The 16,749-nt window shown below is 32.3% G+C and overlaps 1 protein-coding gene across 5 annotated transcripts in view; it reads right to left on the bottom strand.

Annotated features, from left to right (window-relative positions):
- LOC129958166 (mitogen-activated protein kinase kinase kinase kinase 5-like) overlaps positions 1-16,749 on the bottom strand; it is a 94,063-nt gene that overhangs the window by 14,712 nt on the left and 62,602 nt on the right. For all 5 annotated transcript variants that reach the window (XM_056070407.1, XM_056070409.1, XM_056070408.1 and 2 more), the window contains 9 exons: positions 14,842-14,986; positions 14,548-14,753; positions 11,835-11,876; positions 11,616-11,700; positions 3,482-3,561; positions 3,300-3,360; positions 3,075-3,180; positions 2,797-2,959; positions 1,376-1,473 (listed from right to left, as the gene is read on the bottom strand). In XM_056070407.1, the coding sequence (XP_055926382.1) occupies positions 1,376-1,473; positions 2,797-2,959; positions 3,075-3,180; positions 3,300-3,360; positions 3,482-3,561; positions 11,616-11,700; positions 11,835-11,876; positions 14,548-14,753; positions 14,842-14,986 (986 nt within the window). The remainder of the gene's footprint in view (positions 1-1,375; positions 1,474-2,796; positions 2,960-3,074; positions 3,181-3,299; positions 3,361-3,481; positions 3,562-11,615; positions 11,701-11,834; positions 11,877-14,547; positions 14,754-14,841; positions 14,987-16,749) is intronic.

The following is a 16,749-nucleotide window of genomic DNA, read 5'->3' as shown; positions in this document are numbered from 1 at the left end:
ACGTTTGTAATTACATTATATACATACTAGCAGAAATAAAAATAAAAAAATAAAAAAAAGATGCTGCATAATTTAAAATTTGCACAATGTTATTTTATTCACCTATTTAATACTAGAATAATTCGTCCTATAAGTGTCACCAATTCTTACATCATCGCATATAGTGGCTGGAATATGTTTGAATTTTTTTAACACAAATAATTGAAATACATCCCTATAGATGTTATCTGCAGATGCATTATATATTCATTTTATGCTAGAAGCAGCGTTTCTGGTAATGAGGGGTAATGAGTTTTTTCCACCAGTAGCATTTCAAAGAACAGCTCATAGTACTCCAGAGTTCTGTAGAAAAAGGTTTGAAGACCGCTAGATTAACCCGTTGATTATACATTTATTTGAAATGACTTTTGTATTTGAAGCGCATTTAATTTTTTGAACATGTGAAGGCAGTAGCTTTCACGTAAGCTAATTAGAATTATAAAAAACGAAACATAAATTCAAACAAATACGGAACGTTTTGATACGTCAAATGTACCTAAAGGGTTAAAACAATTATTACCATCCCATTTCAATATTTGCAAAAACTTTATCATTCATTTTCTAAAGGAAACAAATTTTTTTGACAATATATCCTATTATGATTATAGCATGAAATATAGAATCTATGACTAATTGAACAGTGTCAATATTTACTACACACTTTTGTTAATTAACAAAGCAATATGTAAGAATGCCATAAATGTTTCAGAACAAAAGCCTGTTATAAAACCAGTGATCACGGCGTTACGAAACTTTAAGAATACTACAGATAACCTATCTTCATGAAAGTAATAGATAATTATGACTTCGTCACGAACTTTAGGCATATATTAGGCATTGTTGGCGAATATGCTGTTGTAGAAATATCACAGGTATACTTAATTTTATTAATTTCAAACTGCATTGTTTTATATGATATTTTAAAAAGATGTAACATTTTTAAAAATTTATTTTAATCTAATGGTGAGAAACACGAAAAAATATAAGGATAATTCTTTTTAAATTACCAAGTAGCATTAAACAATGAAAAGAAATACTAAAGAGGGAATTCATTTTGAATATTTAAAAAATAAGTGATCACAAAATGTTGAAACCGCTGAATTCAACCCCAGCTAATAATTCACAAAAATTTATTAAAATATTTGTATGATAAAAATCAGGCTGCATATTCCTGACCAATCTTTGGATATACTAAAAATAACATAGAAATTAATAACTGATTTATTTTATTACAGAATAATACCATAGCCAAAAAGTTGATGTTGCTGACTAGGGTGAATTTCAGTATTCAGATAAAAGAAAGAGAGAAAAAGAAAGAAAGAAGAAAATAACAAACCCTTTTCGAACGCCAACACAGATCATAGGATATTCCATTTCTGGAGAAATGATCATTTCGAAAATTGACAATTTTGATGGGACCCAGCATTCAAATTGCTGTAAACAAAAATGAGAATGTAATAGCAACTCTATAATTTCTCTTATGACAAATATTAAAATAACAAAAGCATTAGTTATAGTTTAAAAATTAATTACAGTTTATACACAAGAATAATGAAACAGAAAAATTAAGCTCTTTACATCAATAATTGTCGTTGAAGTATGTTCCGCCTTTCCACCAAACGGCAAGACCGATATTAACAAAACACAAGACAATTATTATTAAATAAGCAAAAATATTGTAGACATTATATATGCCTATCACAATCTCTACGAACGGGGTGAAAATCTTAAAACAAAATTAAAAAATAAATAGGAGATATGAAAATGGTAAACCAGTTTTAAACATTTGAGAATATTGTAGAATATTTTCGATCATTATTACATTTTGGAAATGTGTAGAACTCCCTAGAAGTTTATAAACGCTTTGTATTATTCAAGATAATTCTCAAATATCTTTGAACAATGTTGTATTTTGGAAAAATCTAGAATATTATACAACATATATTATTCTTGGCAATTATAATCATTCTACACATTCCAACAAATTCTTCGTCTTTCTGACATATTTTAGAAGTTATGGAACATTTGAGAATATTCTAGAATATTTTTGAATGCTACATAGCATTTATAAATTTCACAGTATTCTCTCTTACAATTCACATTCAGTACAAGATAGATTTTATTAGTTAACATTCATTAATTTTTTTATCACAATATGCAAGCCAAAACAAGGTTCAAATTATTTTATTTATATGTATTCGGTATCAACAAGCACAATGGAACCTACATCAAAAACCTTACAAAAAATTCTATTAACAACAATAAGTTTCTTTTTAAAACTATGAGCACGTGAGTTGCTCAAAGACTATGGAATTCCAGAATGACGAGCTTATCAGACAGACCACCCTGGGGTAGCAATTTGAATTGACCTTTCCATCATGTGTTCCCAACCTTCCACAGTTCTTTATTTGGAATGGCAGGAGAAAAATTTCCCTTTCGTTAGAAATGAAGAATAATATCTAAAGCACAAAATCTGTGAATTTTAAAGAGGGGAAACGGCATATAATTGCAGTTCTGCATTCTTCGCCTTGAATAAATGCAGAACTATGATTACGAATGAAGGGGGCTTTGATGAAACGACATATAAACGAGAGCCGTATAAACAGTTTTAATGAGTTAAAGGTAACCATATGTCTAATAATAGTATATTCTCTAAAGCATTATTCAAATCTCAATTTTACTACCAAATGATATTTTCACAAACTAATTTCTTTTTTACATCCAAATAAATAAAAAAAGTTAAAGGAAATGGCTTGCCTTTAAAAGCATGAATTTATTCAAAGGATTGTACCACTGCATTAGGAAAAGCCCATTCATTGTAGCACCACAAAGATACTTATATCCATTGTAAGGGTTTCTTCCGACACAACACTTTATACAACCTTTCGTATCTGGGACTTTAGTCGTAGTTGAAAAGCGTCTGCAATTTACAAATTTATTTAAATAACTCTTACAATGTTTTAAAAAATTATTTGCTGGAAAAAAAATTTAACCATAAAGGAATTTAACCATATGAGGAAATGAACCTCACTTACCTAGGCACAAATCTTTCAGGTATTTTATTCATGGACAAAGAAAACCTGTGTGTTTGTTTACTATGTAAGGCTAAAAGATCATGACGATAAAGATGAGTCGTTTTTCCTAAATTGATGGTTTTGAAAAGCCAAGTTAATAACTAAATTTTCATTACTAAAGGAAATTTAACAAATCAAGAAAAATAAATTTTCAAAAAAATTAAATGCAAAACTATTTCTACATACCAGAAAGCGTCATAAGAACATCTTTAACTACAAACATCCATATAGTTCTCCTTGGATAGAGCTAAGGAATTTCGAATGAAAAAATTCAAGAAAATGCTTAAAACTTTCCCTGTACTTTCACAAAATGGCATAAAATAAAAAAATAAATAAATAAATTACTCAAAATAAATAAAAAATTCTACCTGATCCATACAGGCATCATGTAACTCATTAAGATTCAGAGTATATATTCCTTCTTCACAACCAAACAAGATATGCTGATCTGGAAATAGGGAGGGAAAACGAATAATTTTTACTCAATGAAATAAAACATATGAATATCAAAGCATGCAAGTTTAGATATACAAAGAGTGCTCATTCTAAATGTGGTCCAACACCTTATTTATTAAAATCAATAAAGGCAAGCATGTATTTTCAGTTGAAGCAATGCTCTGGATGATATAAAGAATTATATTTAATGTTGTTGCCATCAATAAATGTACTACTGAAAAGATTACGTCTAAATTTTTATTAATTTTTTGACCTTATTAAATCATATAGAGCAAAATGTTCTTGGCGCGCTAATATTCTAAACAAAAAAATAGCCTCTCTACTGCGATCAAAACTTGCTTTGAATCTTATAATTTTTGGTCAATCAAAGGCCGCCTCAATTAACATCTTGCTCTGATTGTCAGACTCCAAATTAACTGTGAAATTATCTAAAAGTGGGATATACAAAGCTTTATCATTCGATCAGTTAAGATAATTTATTTAAAATGATTTTAATAACTTAATAGTAAGACACATTGTAGTTCTAATATTTCATAATTTATAGAATTTTTAATTTCATTCATATTTATTTGGAAACTAAGCTAATGCTTTTTTATCGACTGCCTCCGCATCCCCCCCCCCCTTAAAGGGTCCTAAAATGCTGCTTAACCGTAAAACCGTCACTGCATACATTGCTGTATTGTTCGGAATGTTTCCACCATCTGGAATTTTAATAGCTTACGCAGATCACTATGTGAACATTAAATTGCTTCAAAATCAAATTTTTTCTAAAAGGTCAATATGTATCGATTCCTCATCAACATTCACTTAATTGTGGAAAACAAAAGGATGTATAATACTTCTTTTTTTATTACCGCAAAAGCAAGAATGCCTTCCAAGCCACGAAAAAAGTATGCACTATTTACAAAGGAAAAGGAAATAGTAGCAAACAGTTTGAGAAATTCAGGAGGGGTGAATTTCACTTTAAAACTGGCAACAATCCGGTTGGCCATCCGCGGTCGATAGAATCAAATAAGACGCTGACCACAAATAAACAAAGTATTGTCACTCGTGAAATATTACATTACCGAAGTGTTGAATTCGATCATTTATAAATATTTGATGCGAATAGGTAATCGTCTTGGTGTTTGAGTACTTCACAAATTAAGAGAAAAAACAATTAACGATCGTATTGCTGAAAGTCAACGGAACCCATTTATTTTTGAAACAGACAACAGCAGGCGATGAGAAATGAATCGTCCACAACAGTGTTGGGCAAAAACGTACATGAAGCCATTAGCGTGATTTGCCATTAACCATTCCAAAAGCCTATATCCATTTCCAGAAAAGTATAGTCAATTGCTGGCGGGATTCGATGAGCATTGTCGGCTACGAAATGTAACTTACCAAATGTACTTACCTTACCAAATAATCAAACTAGTCAATTACAATAATCAGCTGGAAATTTTGAAACAAACCATGGATCAAAAGGTTCCAAAATTGATCAATCATGAAGGCGTGGTTTTTATCATTGTAGCACCAAACTACATGTAGGTGCAGCGCCAGACTACATTTTCGGCTACAGCTCCTAGGTGTGTCATTGACTACCTAGGTGCTGATGATAAATAGCATACCCTGAAGAAAGTTCCAAGAGCAGCTGATTCGCAGGTGTCGACGGGATTTTGAGTAAACATAAATGAATTCGTAAAAGGAACCTTTAGTTCGTGGTTTCTCGCAAACTTCTAATAAATCCGTAAGATTAGACTTGCAAACCCAGGCATATCTTGCTTCATGTCTATTGATACTTTTCCGCCATTTCATATTTAATTATGCAAATACTACTTAATTAATATGAATGTTATGCATTTTATACATATTTATAAATACAAAATTATTATAAAAGTAAAATGAAGTTAAACAAGTATGCTCTAATCAGGAATTTCATGAAGTTGAGATAAAAATATTAAATAATCAAATTAATATAAATATTTTTGACAGAAGAAACGCATTTAATTTTAATATCAGTAAGATACCTAACTGGAATAGTAGCCTTCATATTTCGACTTTCAAAAACTACACCTATAAATTGCTTTATTCAAAACTAAATCCACAGAAATAATATTATCCCAGTTTATTATTAGCAAAAATCAATAATATTAAGAATTTATAAGTTACGTGCATTGAAATAAAATTGTCCTTTGATTTTCTTATATATCTGCATAATTTTTTTAAAGATCAAAATCTCATGTAATTGTTATTGTCTTGGATTTGTAATTATTTTCAATATTGAATTAATTTTACTTAATTAAATAATAAGAAAATTATAAGGATATACAGGGTGCTGCCGAATTCGACCAACAAATTTAGAGGAGTGATAGTTGGCATCAAAAGGATAAAGAATCACCATACAACATAGGGTCTAAAACGAGGTTTGGGAGTAAATATCGCAAAAATATAGAGAATCGAAGAACTGTTGGAAACTGTAAAAAATTAATAAAAAAATAACAAATGGTGTTTCAACTATGACTTTCTTTTAAGTGAAAGCACAATTTTAAAGGCTATTTTTCATGTAAGTAACATGCTGATTTGATGAACTAGAGGTCGTAAATCATTGAAAACGAAAAAGTAGTTTAGAACCCTTATCTGCAAAAATATTAAAACTTTAAGAAAAATAAAAGTTTGAAAATATAAGGACTTTTATACTCTTTAATTTGATATATGTAGTGTGAAAACTGAGAAGGTTTTAAGATATTCAAGAAAAACTAAATTGGTAACCAGATAACATCGCAACAACATCGGCACCGATGTTTACAGAAGCTATAGCAAAATTCTACCAAAAAATGCTGAGGAGTGATAGTAAGCATCAAGGCGATAAGAATTTCGAAAGAAATATAAAGTCGCAAACGACAGCGAAAATTTATTTGGTGGAATACCATTACCATACCTCAACCATTTAAACATAAGAAAGGAAATGACGAGAAACTTTTAAAAAAATTGCTCAATGTTGCGGTCGCGAAGGTCAATACACAACCAACACCGATGTTTAAAGGACCGCCGGACGCGCTCAAACAAACCAGGTGTGCTTGCGATTTCTCCAGCAGCGACGACGATCCGTGCTACGTGATCTTCCACTGTATCCAAAGATGTCTAATAAACAAGAGATTTCATGTGGCCCCAGAAAAAGAAATTCAAGGAATTGCGGTCCGGGGAACGTGGAGGCCAATCAACAGGTCCGCCACGTCCAATACACCTCCCAGGACATGTATCATCTAGGTAGTTACGCACAGAATTCAAAAAAGCGCTGGTGCACAATCATGCATTAACCACATGTTCTGGCGTGGAATGGCCGGTATTCCCTGCAGAAAATCCGGGAGGGCGTGCTACAAGAAAATAAGGTACATTGCGTCACTAAGGCGTTCGGGCATAAGATAAGGTCCCAACAGATGATCTCCCAGAATTCCTGCCCAGATGTTAATACTAAATTTGTGTTGCACTTTCGACGAGATAGTGATATGGGGATATTCGGATGACCAAATATGTGCATTCTGCATGTTGAAGACGCCTTCTCTAGTAAAGCAGGCTTCATCTGAGAATAAAATTCTTGCAGGAAAGAGTGCCTCTTCCTGTGTGGCACCAAACATGCAGCGTGCGAACTCCATCCGACGTGGGAAATCGTCATCGCATAGAAACTGGACTTTCTGCAAGTGGAAGGGGTACATGTTTTCAGCACGCATGACTTTCCACACCATTTCGTGTCGAATACCCAATTCAGCAACAACTGATTGCGTACTTGTCGATGGGGTATCGGCAAAGCGCTGCAAAACTTGGTTTTCTGTTTCAGGTGTGCGCACACTGCGTTCTTGCCCTGCATTTGGCCTCGTTATTTTGAAGGATCCTGTCTCCCGCAACCATCGATCAATATTTGTAAAGGTGCTGTGGTGTGGACAACGCCTACTTGGATATTGCTTTTGGTATATTCTTTGTGCTAGGCTGTAAATTAAATGCATATCCGCATTTTCGTCATTCGTGAAATCTGACATGTTGTTTGCAAATGAAACTTATTGACTTTCAATTCTGCACTGTTTATTAATGAATACAAGCTGCTTTTATACTCCTCGATCCATCAATTCTGCAATGCTCGCTGCTTTTATATTCCTCAAACGCATGGAAAATTTACATACGACAAAGCTTCTTCTCGACTACCTTGTTCCAAATCCTCGCATTCATAGGACCATTCTCTTTGCCAGGCTAATTGTCTCTTCGATATCTGTTTTTGCGATTTTCACAGAATAAACGTCTCCTGCAATATTATGTTTTATGATAATTTTTCATCTCTTTAATGCCTACTATCACTTCTCTAAATTTACTATTTCGAATTTGGCAACACCCTCTGTAAACATGCGTACCGATGTTGCAGCGATGTTTCCTGCAAACATTTTAGTTTTTTTTCAATATCTTAAAACCTCCACAGTTTTCACACCACAGACTTATATCAAATTAAAGAGTATAAAATTCCTTATATCTTCAAACTTTTATTTTTCTTAAAGTTTTAATATTTTTACAGATAAGAGTTCTAAACTACTTTTTCGTTTTCAATAATTTACGACCCCCCTGGTTCATCAAATCGGCATGTTACTTACATGAAAATTAGCCTTTAAGAATGTGCTTTCACTTAAAAAAAATTCATAGTTGAAATACCATTTGTTATTTTTTTTAATTAATTTTTTACAGTTTTCAACAATTCTCCGACTCCCTATATTTTTGCGATTTTTACCCCTAAACGTCGTTTGGGACCCCATGTTGTATGGTGATTCTTTATAATCTTGATGCCTACTATCACTCCTTCAAATCTGTCGGTCGAATTCGGGTAACACCCCGTATAAATAAGGAGATACTTTCAGCCTCTCGCTTATTTCACTGGAGGGTTGTTGCACTGTAAAATAAATCCTCCACTTCTAATCAAATCTTCTCTGAAGCTTTTTGCTGTTACACAGCTCTATAAATTCCTCTGATAGATCCGGCAATGTTCTTTCAACAGCTCATCGATGTCTTTGCTATTTACCTCAAGCGCTATCATCTTGGCCACAAACGCAATCTTATTGATCAAGGCAAGAGGCACTTGCTCAAATCACTCGGAATCGCATTCGACAAAGCTAGCCGCCCGAAACTTTCATGTAGATATAAGGGTTCTCTTCAAAGTACACAATACAGACTGATACAGGTCAATTCAGCATGTGGTGTCACGGCGTCTCTTCGCCACTTGCTCGGCGAAATTTCACTCATTAAGCAAATCACTTTTTTACATTTCGGTTTGTTAGTTATGAAAATCATTCATTATGAGAGTCAGCGTCCTGGCATAGGGATAGCGCGTCTTCCCCGTGATCTGGACGTTCTGGGTTCGAGTCTCGGTTCGGGCATGGCTATTCTTCATTTGTTCTATATGTGAGATGTGTGAATGTGCCCCCCTTAAAAAGAAGGGTTGTGCAAGCGAATATGATGCGTGAGTAGCTAAGACGTACTCTTGTCCCTAGTTGGCGCTACTAAAAAACAAGAGACGCACCCTCGGCATAAAATCGTTGACTTTGTCAGCGAGCTTGTCCATGGCAAATGCCATTAGAAACAACAACAACTCATTATGAGTGTCGCTTACTAAGCGAAGTTTGGACTGTATAGCTTAGGGTACGCTTATTCAATTCTTCTATTCTCTAATTTTCTGGTTGCTACAATTTAGGAATTATTTTTTTCTTTTTCTCCGATAGCTGAGTTAATGGAAGATAAAAATCATAAAACCTGGGTTTAACGATTCAAATTTGTCAGTCCAAGAGGCTGTGGACTTAAAATTCTTTTATTTATTTAATTTTATTACTGTTATTTTTTATTACTATTATTTTTGTTTTGTGCAATTTTATTTTTTTCTATTTTTGTTTCTGCTTTCTTAGGATTTTTTAAATACTTTATTATTTAAGTTTTATAATACTTCGGATACTTATATTATTTAGTGCTTTTAATATTTTTTATGTATACATTAGCTAATTATTAGTTACATTTTTATGTTATTTCCGCGTTTTATCCGAACATTTTACAAAGATTTTTTTTTTACACATATAAAATCATGATCATTTTATAGAAACGTAGCATACATGTTCGCCAATGAACGAAAATCCTAGAGAGAGAGTTAGCAAAACAAATCCAACTTTTTTTTATATATACAGGGGTCAGCAAGAAATAAATTTTCCACTTCAGTATTCTATTGGTCTAAATGATATAAAATTTGAGCTACCGATAATTCAAATGATGGGCTTAACATTTATTAAATAAAAAAAGTTAGTACAAAAATCTAAGGATAGGTGTCACAGTAATGCATATAAAAATTCAATATGCTTTATAAATGCTAAGTAATATATATAATGTCATAATAATTGCTCAATGTACCCCCCTTCATGTTGAATGTTGAATAATGTGCTCTGATAGCAGAACCATATTTTTTACAGCTGACCGGATTTAGTGTCGAAATATCAAGAACATGGCGCCCAATGCTGCCTTTCAGATCTGACAAAGATGCTGGCTTTTTAAAGTAGATTTTCTAGCCGCAGGAGGTGGTATCCAGCGGAAGAGGAAGTCATGCTACTGAAAAATGACGGCTGATCATCCGTGCATCTATGAAATGCTATCTTGGCAATTATCAGGAAGGCATCCACATCATTGAAGTTGTTAGTTATCTCTTATAAAAAAAATCAGTCCAATAATAAATGCAACCATAAAACTACACCACACGATTATTTTTTTTTAGGAAGAAAGGGTTGTTCCTGGTTAGCATAAGAGTTTTCCACAGCCCAAACACCACAATTGCGAATGTTAATTTTCAAGAGTGACGACAACCAGTATTCCAGAAAGGAACTGAAATGCAAACGTTTTATGAAACTCTTGAATCCCATTCCTGCATAGATGCACAGGCCTGATTTATTAGGGATACAAATCCACTGTAAAAAAATTTTTATATAGTGGAATATGGCGTATCCAATGCATAGAAAAAAAATGTCACACTCGCACTATCATGCGGCGACTGATTGTTGGCTTCAACAGACACGGTGGTTACATTTCCGACGATAGCAGGCAGGATTTGTTTTCGTCCTCTACCTGGAAAAATGCCAAATTGCCCAGTTGTTTCAAATTTCTGCATTACCATGCGTAGAGCATATGAAGACATTGGATCTCTTCGTATCCTCTTCCTACGACGAAATTCTTATACAGCTGCAACGGAATTCTGATTCTGGTAAAAAATTTTTTACCAGTAGCGCTTTTCCTTGCAACGAAAGCATGATGTGCATAGATGTACCTAACGATCATGCAGAATCTGTTTTCTTTTTATCCAAAGTATAATGCTAATAGGCTTGCATTGTAACGTAAATTATGTTTCTAATTTGCAATATATACAAATAAATACCATTTTTGTTATAGCGCAATCTATCTACAGATTTTCGTACTAAATTTTTGTTTTATTTAATAAATGCTAAGCGCATCATTTGAATTATGTGTAGCTCAAATTTTATCCTATTTGGGCCAACAGAACGCATTCTAGATCCCTCAGAAATGGGAAACTTATTTCTCACTAATCTTTTATGAATTATTTTTCCTATGCCTGTCAAAACCGAATGACTATAATGATCTAACATTAATATGCTGTACCCCATTAATTTCAAAAGTGTGAAAGAAATGCCAAGTCTTTTTTTCATTCTATTCTCATTTAGAATGCCTGAAAATTCTCATTTAGAATGCCTGAAAATTCTCATTTAGAATGCATGAAATTCTCATTTAGAATGCATAAAAACTAAACCGAACTTCTGGCTTGAACCTTCACTCCTGGTTATATGCACTATGATGGTCATAGTTCGAAGTTATTTTATATACCTTCTGAATGGTTAAAATTCAGCCCTCCTTATTAAAAGAAATATGTTTCAAGATTAAAATAAACAGAATATGACTGCCAACCTTTATAAAAATGCATCTGCCGAACCGAATCTCAGTACGTTATATAAATTTAATAAATGTTGCGCATCTTATTCTCACCTCGTGTTTCTGGATGGACCCAAGTTGCCGTACAGTGAATTCGCAAAGGGCATTCGTTGAAAACTTTGGAAAAGCATGCTCCCATCTGAATTAAAAAATGATGAATAAAAATGTTTATTAGATTAAACAATTTTAAAATGAAAAAGATAGCAAAAGGCTGACTAATCTTAAATGTACATATTATCTAAATAGTTCATTTGAAAAAGTTTTGAAACTTACATGAACCTTAGGAGTGGGTGGAAGTCCATTACTAATAGGTTTCTAAAAGTATAAGAGCAAAAGTTAGAAGTAATGAATGAATGCTTCGAATATTTTAAAGTAAACTGAAAATATTTGAATTGGAAACTCTATAAAATTTGAATTTAAATATGTACACTAGGAACAAAATATGTCTGACAGTTTCGCAACATTATAACAATAACGACATTTCAGAAATGTTGTAGAACAATTTTAAATTAACGTCAAGCTGGTTGCTTCTGTCTTTCAACAAATGTATATACTTTATTTCCTTTTCCTGACACTGCAATCTTTAAGGTGAAACAGGCATACTGAATTCATTTGATGGTTGGATTCAAGGCCAGCCTCATGCCAAATTAACGGTTACTTTTGTGGCGGCCATGCAGTACAGTGCAATCAATTATCAACTTGTCAAGTACATACAAGAATACATTTCAATGCATATGCAATGATACTTTTCATGTTTTACAGGAAACAGCAGTGTTACTAACACAAGCAAGTTTTTGAGTTAATAGGACACTACTATTTTTCTTTGGCCCTTTGAAATGCCATTGTTTTCTAGTCATGGTATATTAAAATATTTTTAGAATTGAGATTAGCTTAAGAAAAGTAATTAATTTAGCTTATTAGATGCATTTGATTTGATTAATTAATAAGTAAGTAATCAAACCTAGACACATTATTTTGTGGGAGAAAAGAAATGGAAGTATCTAGGATTTTGTTTTATTGAAAAATTTGAGAAAACTTATGCCAACATACATAACTTCAACCAAAGATTGATTAATTCGGTGGTAAGCATACTTCACATGGTCTTAGGAAGGGTTAAGTTAGTAAAACTAATAATGGAGTTGAATTTAGAAGTAAAAGTGTAAAAAAAATTAAGTTGCAAGCTTGCTTATAATATAGATAATTTTAAATTAAGCAGCAATCGATTTCGAAGATCGTATATTAGTTCCTATCAGCCTCATTACACTGGTATAATATAAAATATGCACAATATAAGGACACACCAGCCATCAAGCCTACGTTTATTTCTATCCCATGATGAAGGTTCTTTTCAATCAAACGTGAAAACTGTTGATTGGATACTGTAAAGCTCAGTACACTTACGATTAGTTCTCCATATACTCATAAATTAAAGATTTTGCCAAAATAATAGATAGCACTTCAGACACGATTCATAAGAAACAAACTCTGATGACAAGTAGATCTATCTGATGATGTATAATTAAACATTCCGACAGGAATTATTTCATCAGGTGTATAGTGCTGACAATTTATTTTATGAACTTTGTCATGAATTTGAAATATTAAGGTTGAATGATGAAAATATTTATAAAAAGGGTTTAATAATGACGTTGATATACAGAAGTGCATCTCAAGTTTGGTTCTACAAAAATTCAAAAGCTTTATTACGTCATGCGCATTGAAACAGCAATAACCTAGTTTAGAAGACATACCAAAATGCACAGATGCTGTCCATGAAACTCTGTAATGCAATCAACTCTTTTTGCCTCATTTACTAAAAGATGGTTGTTTTTAGAAAGAATGATAGATCTGTGAGTAAAAATGTCTCCCCGAAATGTGATGAAAATGTAGAGAGGAAAAAGTTAAAGCTACATAGTTTGGTGTAAGCTGCTTAAATTTGTAATGCTCTAGAAGAGCTAGAAAACAAAAACTACTTATGACGTGAAAGCAAAAGGATATACTGAATTGATAATCAATCAAATGACAGTTCACAAATTTCAAATTTTTCCAGTTTTCTGAACCTTTTTACTTTTTCAAGTTAAAGACATAAATAAAGAACTTCGGTGAAATGATATATGTTGCCGAATGACTTCTAAATGTCTAGTAGCTGGATAGAGATGCATAAAAGATTTGATAAAGCCTTTGTCGACGCATCGAAATTAGCAAGGATCTAGAGGTTGAAGCTGCATTCAAGATTCAGTCAATGACATAGCGACTGGAAAAGGGCAAGGTGTTACAGATGCCCAGAATACCAGTCATATGGAATGCTTTGAAGACAAAACATAAGTGCATTTATATCATTTTTAAAGAAAATATGATTAGGGAAGGTTAAAAAAAAATTACACGCTCCATCTACTTCCATGTATACTTCCTAAGATACTGATGACGACTGGAGGTGACAAAATCGTATTACACTATGGACGTCATTCGCTTTTCTTGTGTTTTGGATTCAGTATAAGCAATTACACACAAAAGAAAAATGTTTGATATTTCTTTTTTTTGGGGGGGGGGGGGAGGCGGATTTGATCCATATGCAACTGAACCTTCACTAAATCCCAAAACAGCCTTTCAAGTGCAATGCTTTAATCAAATGGTAAATAAATTACTGTAAACGCTAGAACCACAATTTAAACATGTGAAAAACATCAAAAGTTATATGGATCCCCCAGAAATTTCTCGAACCTTTCTATTTTAGGTATGAAATATAGGTTTGAAATGCAATTAATAATATTAATATTTAAGTTATTAACAATAATTTTCAGTTTCTTAATTTTTGAATTTATATTTCAAAAATCCAATCATAAATTTCAATAAACTAAAACAGAAAATAATAACTAGTTAAAAATAAACTGGCATGTATTAAATTTAAAATACTATTGGAATATAAGAAATCAGCATGTAAATGATATTTGACTTTAAATTCGATAATATGATGGGGGAAAATTACAGGGGATGATGTTTTCTTCTGATTTCGCCGACGAGGAGGGGCCTGAGGTGGCTGTTTATCCTTTTGGCTATTTTCTTTGTCATCATCTTCGCTCAGACTATTTCGATTATTATTCTGTGATTTTTGATTTAACCTTGGACTATTAGTTGGCGTTAATGAACCATTCTGACATGTAGAAGCAACAGTGTTGTGAAGGTCTTGTACATCTATAAAATAAAGTCATTTCATAATAAGAAACCTATTCAATGTAGCAATTCATGATTATAATTAACAAAGAAAATTTCTCATACTCACCAGAAGAAAACTGATTAGATAATTCATCCATTAATGATGACAATCTATTTTGAGCTATGTCCCTACCATTAGGAACATCTGTTGGTAGGCACTTATCTCGATTGTCATACAATCTATCTGAAGCCCCCCTTCCTTTTGATTCCATCTAAATAAATAAATAATACTTTGATCGAATATTCTTGAAGCAAATGAAACATATTAACACAAACATGCTCGAAAAAAATTCGCCAGAAAAATAAAGTTAACCCGAGTAATTTAGCTACATTTTTTAACTAACCGAGCTGAATTAGTTTATTAGAAGATACTTAAAATCATTCTAATGTTTGCAGCACGATGATATTCAATAGCAAAAATCAATTTACAGATTTTTTAAGAAAAGCGCCACAATAAAATAAAATCATATCAATTAAGCTACCTTTTTTTTTTTTTCAAATCATTACAAATGCAATGCTGTATATGCAGTGATGGCTCGTCTATTAACGTTGCAAAGCTGCACTACGCCCTGAAATTATTTTTTAAAGTTATACTGTGATTTTTTTAAAATCTAATTAGCTAACTTTCCCACTTTAAGAGTTCGATGGTCAACAAAAGAACAAATAATAAAATCGTGAAGAAAAGACAAAAAATGAGCAAGCTAGAGAAACACAGGGCAGGGGTAGTCGTCCGGCAACCCATGAAAGCCCATAGCGCACACAACTGACTGATTGATTTAACTCTTTGAGACACACAATTTTAAAGAAAATAAAAACTCTAGTTGTAGAGTGGGACATATAATCCCAGCAATTCACAGCTCCAAAATAAATATAAAGCATCAATAACCTGGTTACTTTTTTATTATAAAATATAAAACAATTTATTTACTCATAATAAATACATACTATTATGAATAACACGCACCGTTATGAATGACAAGAATTCATAGCAAGATACAATGTTCCAACCTTGATCATAGCAGAACACACAACTTGTTGATGTATTATTATTTGTACAAATTTTTTCCTCACTTATTTACGCAAATATAGTGGCTAATTGAACGAAAAACTTTAATTAAAATACCAAACTTTATAACTATGAGTAACTTCAATTTCTCGAGGTGGGTTAAAACATATCCCATCATGCTTGAAAAGCTAAGCCAAAGGTGGGACAGTTTTTAACCCACCTAACCCCAAAGAGTTAAAGACTACAGCTAACTTTTTCTCCTTTTGAATGTAGAATTACCAGAGCTACAATTTCACCAGACTCACCATGACAAGTGGATAACCGTTCCTTTTTTTCCTTCCATCCCTACCCAAAATTAGCCTTTTTTCTCTCATTGTTTTCCATTTTCTCCTACACCCACTGCCTTTTCTCATTGGAAGTTCATGAATTACGATTTCGTTTTCTTTGTCACCTCGACAGAAACATATCTGGCTTATGAAATATTCATTTTCTTTTAATATTGGTCATCTTTTGAAAAAAAAAAAAAAAAAGGTACATAGATAATTTTCTAAATTATTATTCACATGAAAATTTTCATACTCATGGATTCATTCTTATTTTTTGATGGATTTATTCTTATTAATTACCACAGGTAAAATCGTTGCACATCTTCAAAAAATTGTATTTTTGTAATTTTCACTAAGCGAAAAATTGAATATAAAAAAATAAAGGTTATTTACTTGGTATTTTTTAATTGGGATTTGAACACTGTTCGAAAGTTTCCAAGCACAAAAATAAAGAATCAACCAAAATTTCACAGTCAAATTTATTCTGATCATGATTGTAAAGCAAATTTCTGATATGATGAGTCACAACTGTATATACATTAAAGAAATAATGTAAGCAATATTATTATATTAGACTTAATTACAGTTGGCGTGTATATGCACCACTGCTAGTAAATAAATTAAGTAAAAAGAACGATGAAGA

This window comes from Argiope bruennichi, chromosome X1, assembly GCF_947563725.1.
Source record: "Argiope bruennichi chromosome X1, qqArgBrue1.1, whole genome shotgun sequence".
NCBI classification, from domain to species: domain Eukaryota; kingdom Metazoa; phylum Arthropoda; class Arachnida; order Araneae; family Araneidae; genus Argiope; species Argiope bruennichi.
Note: the sequence above shows the minus strand (reverse complement) of the source record. Positions and strands in the feature narration are given on the sequence as shown.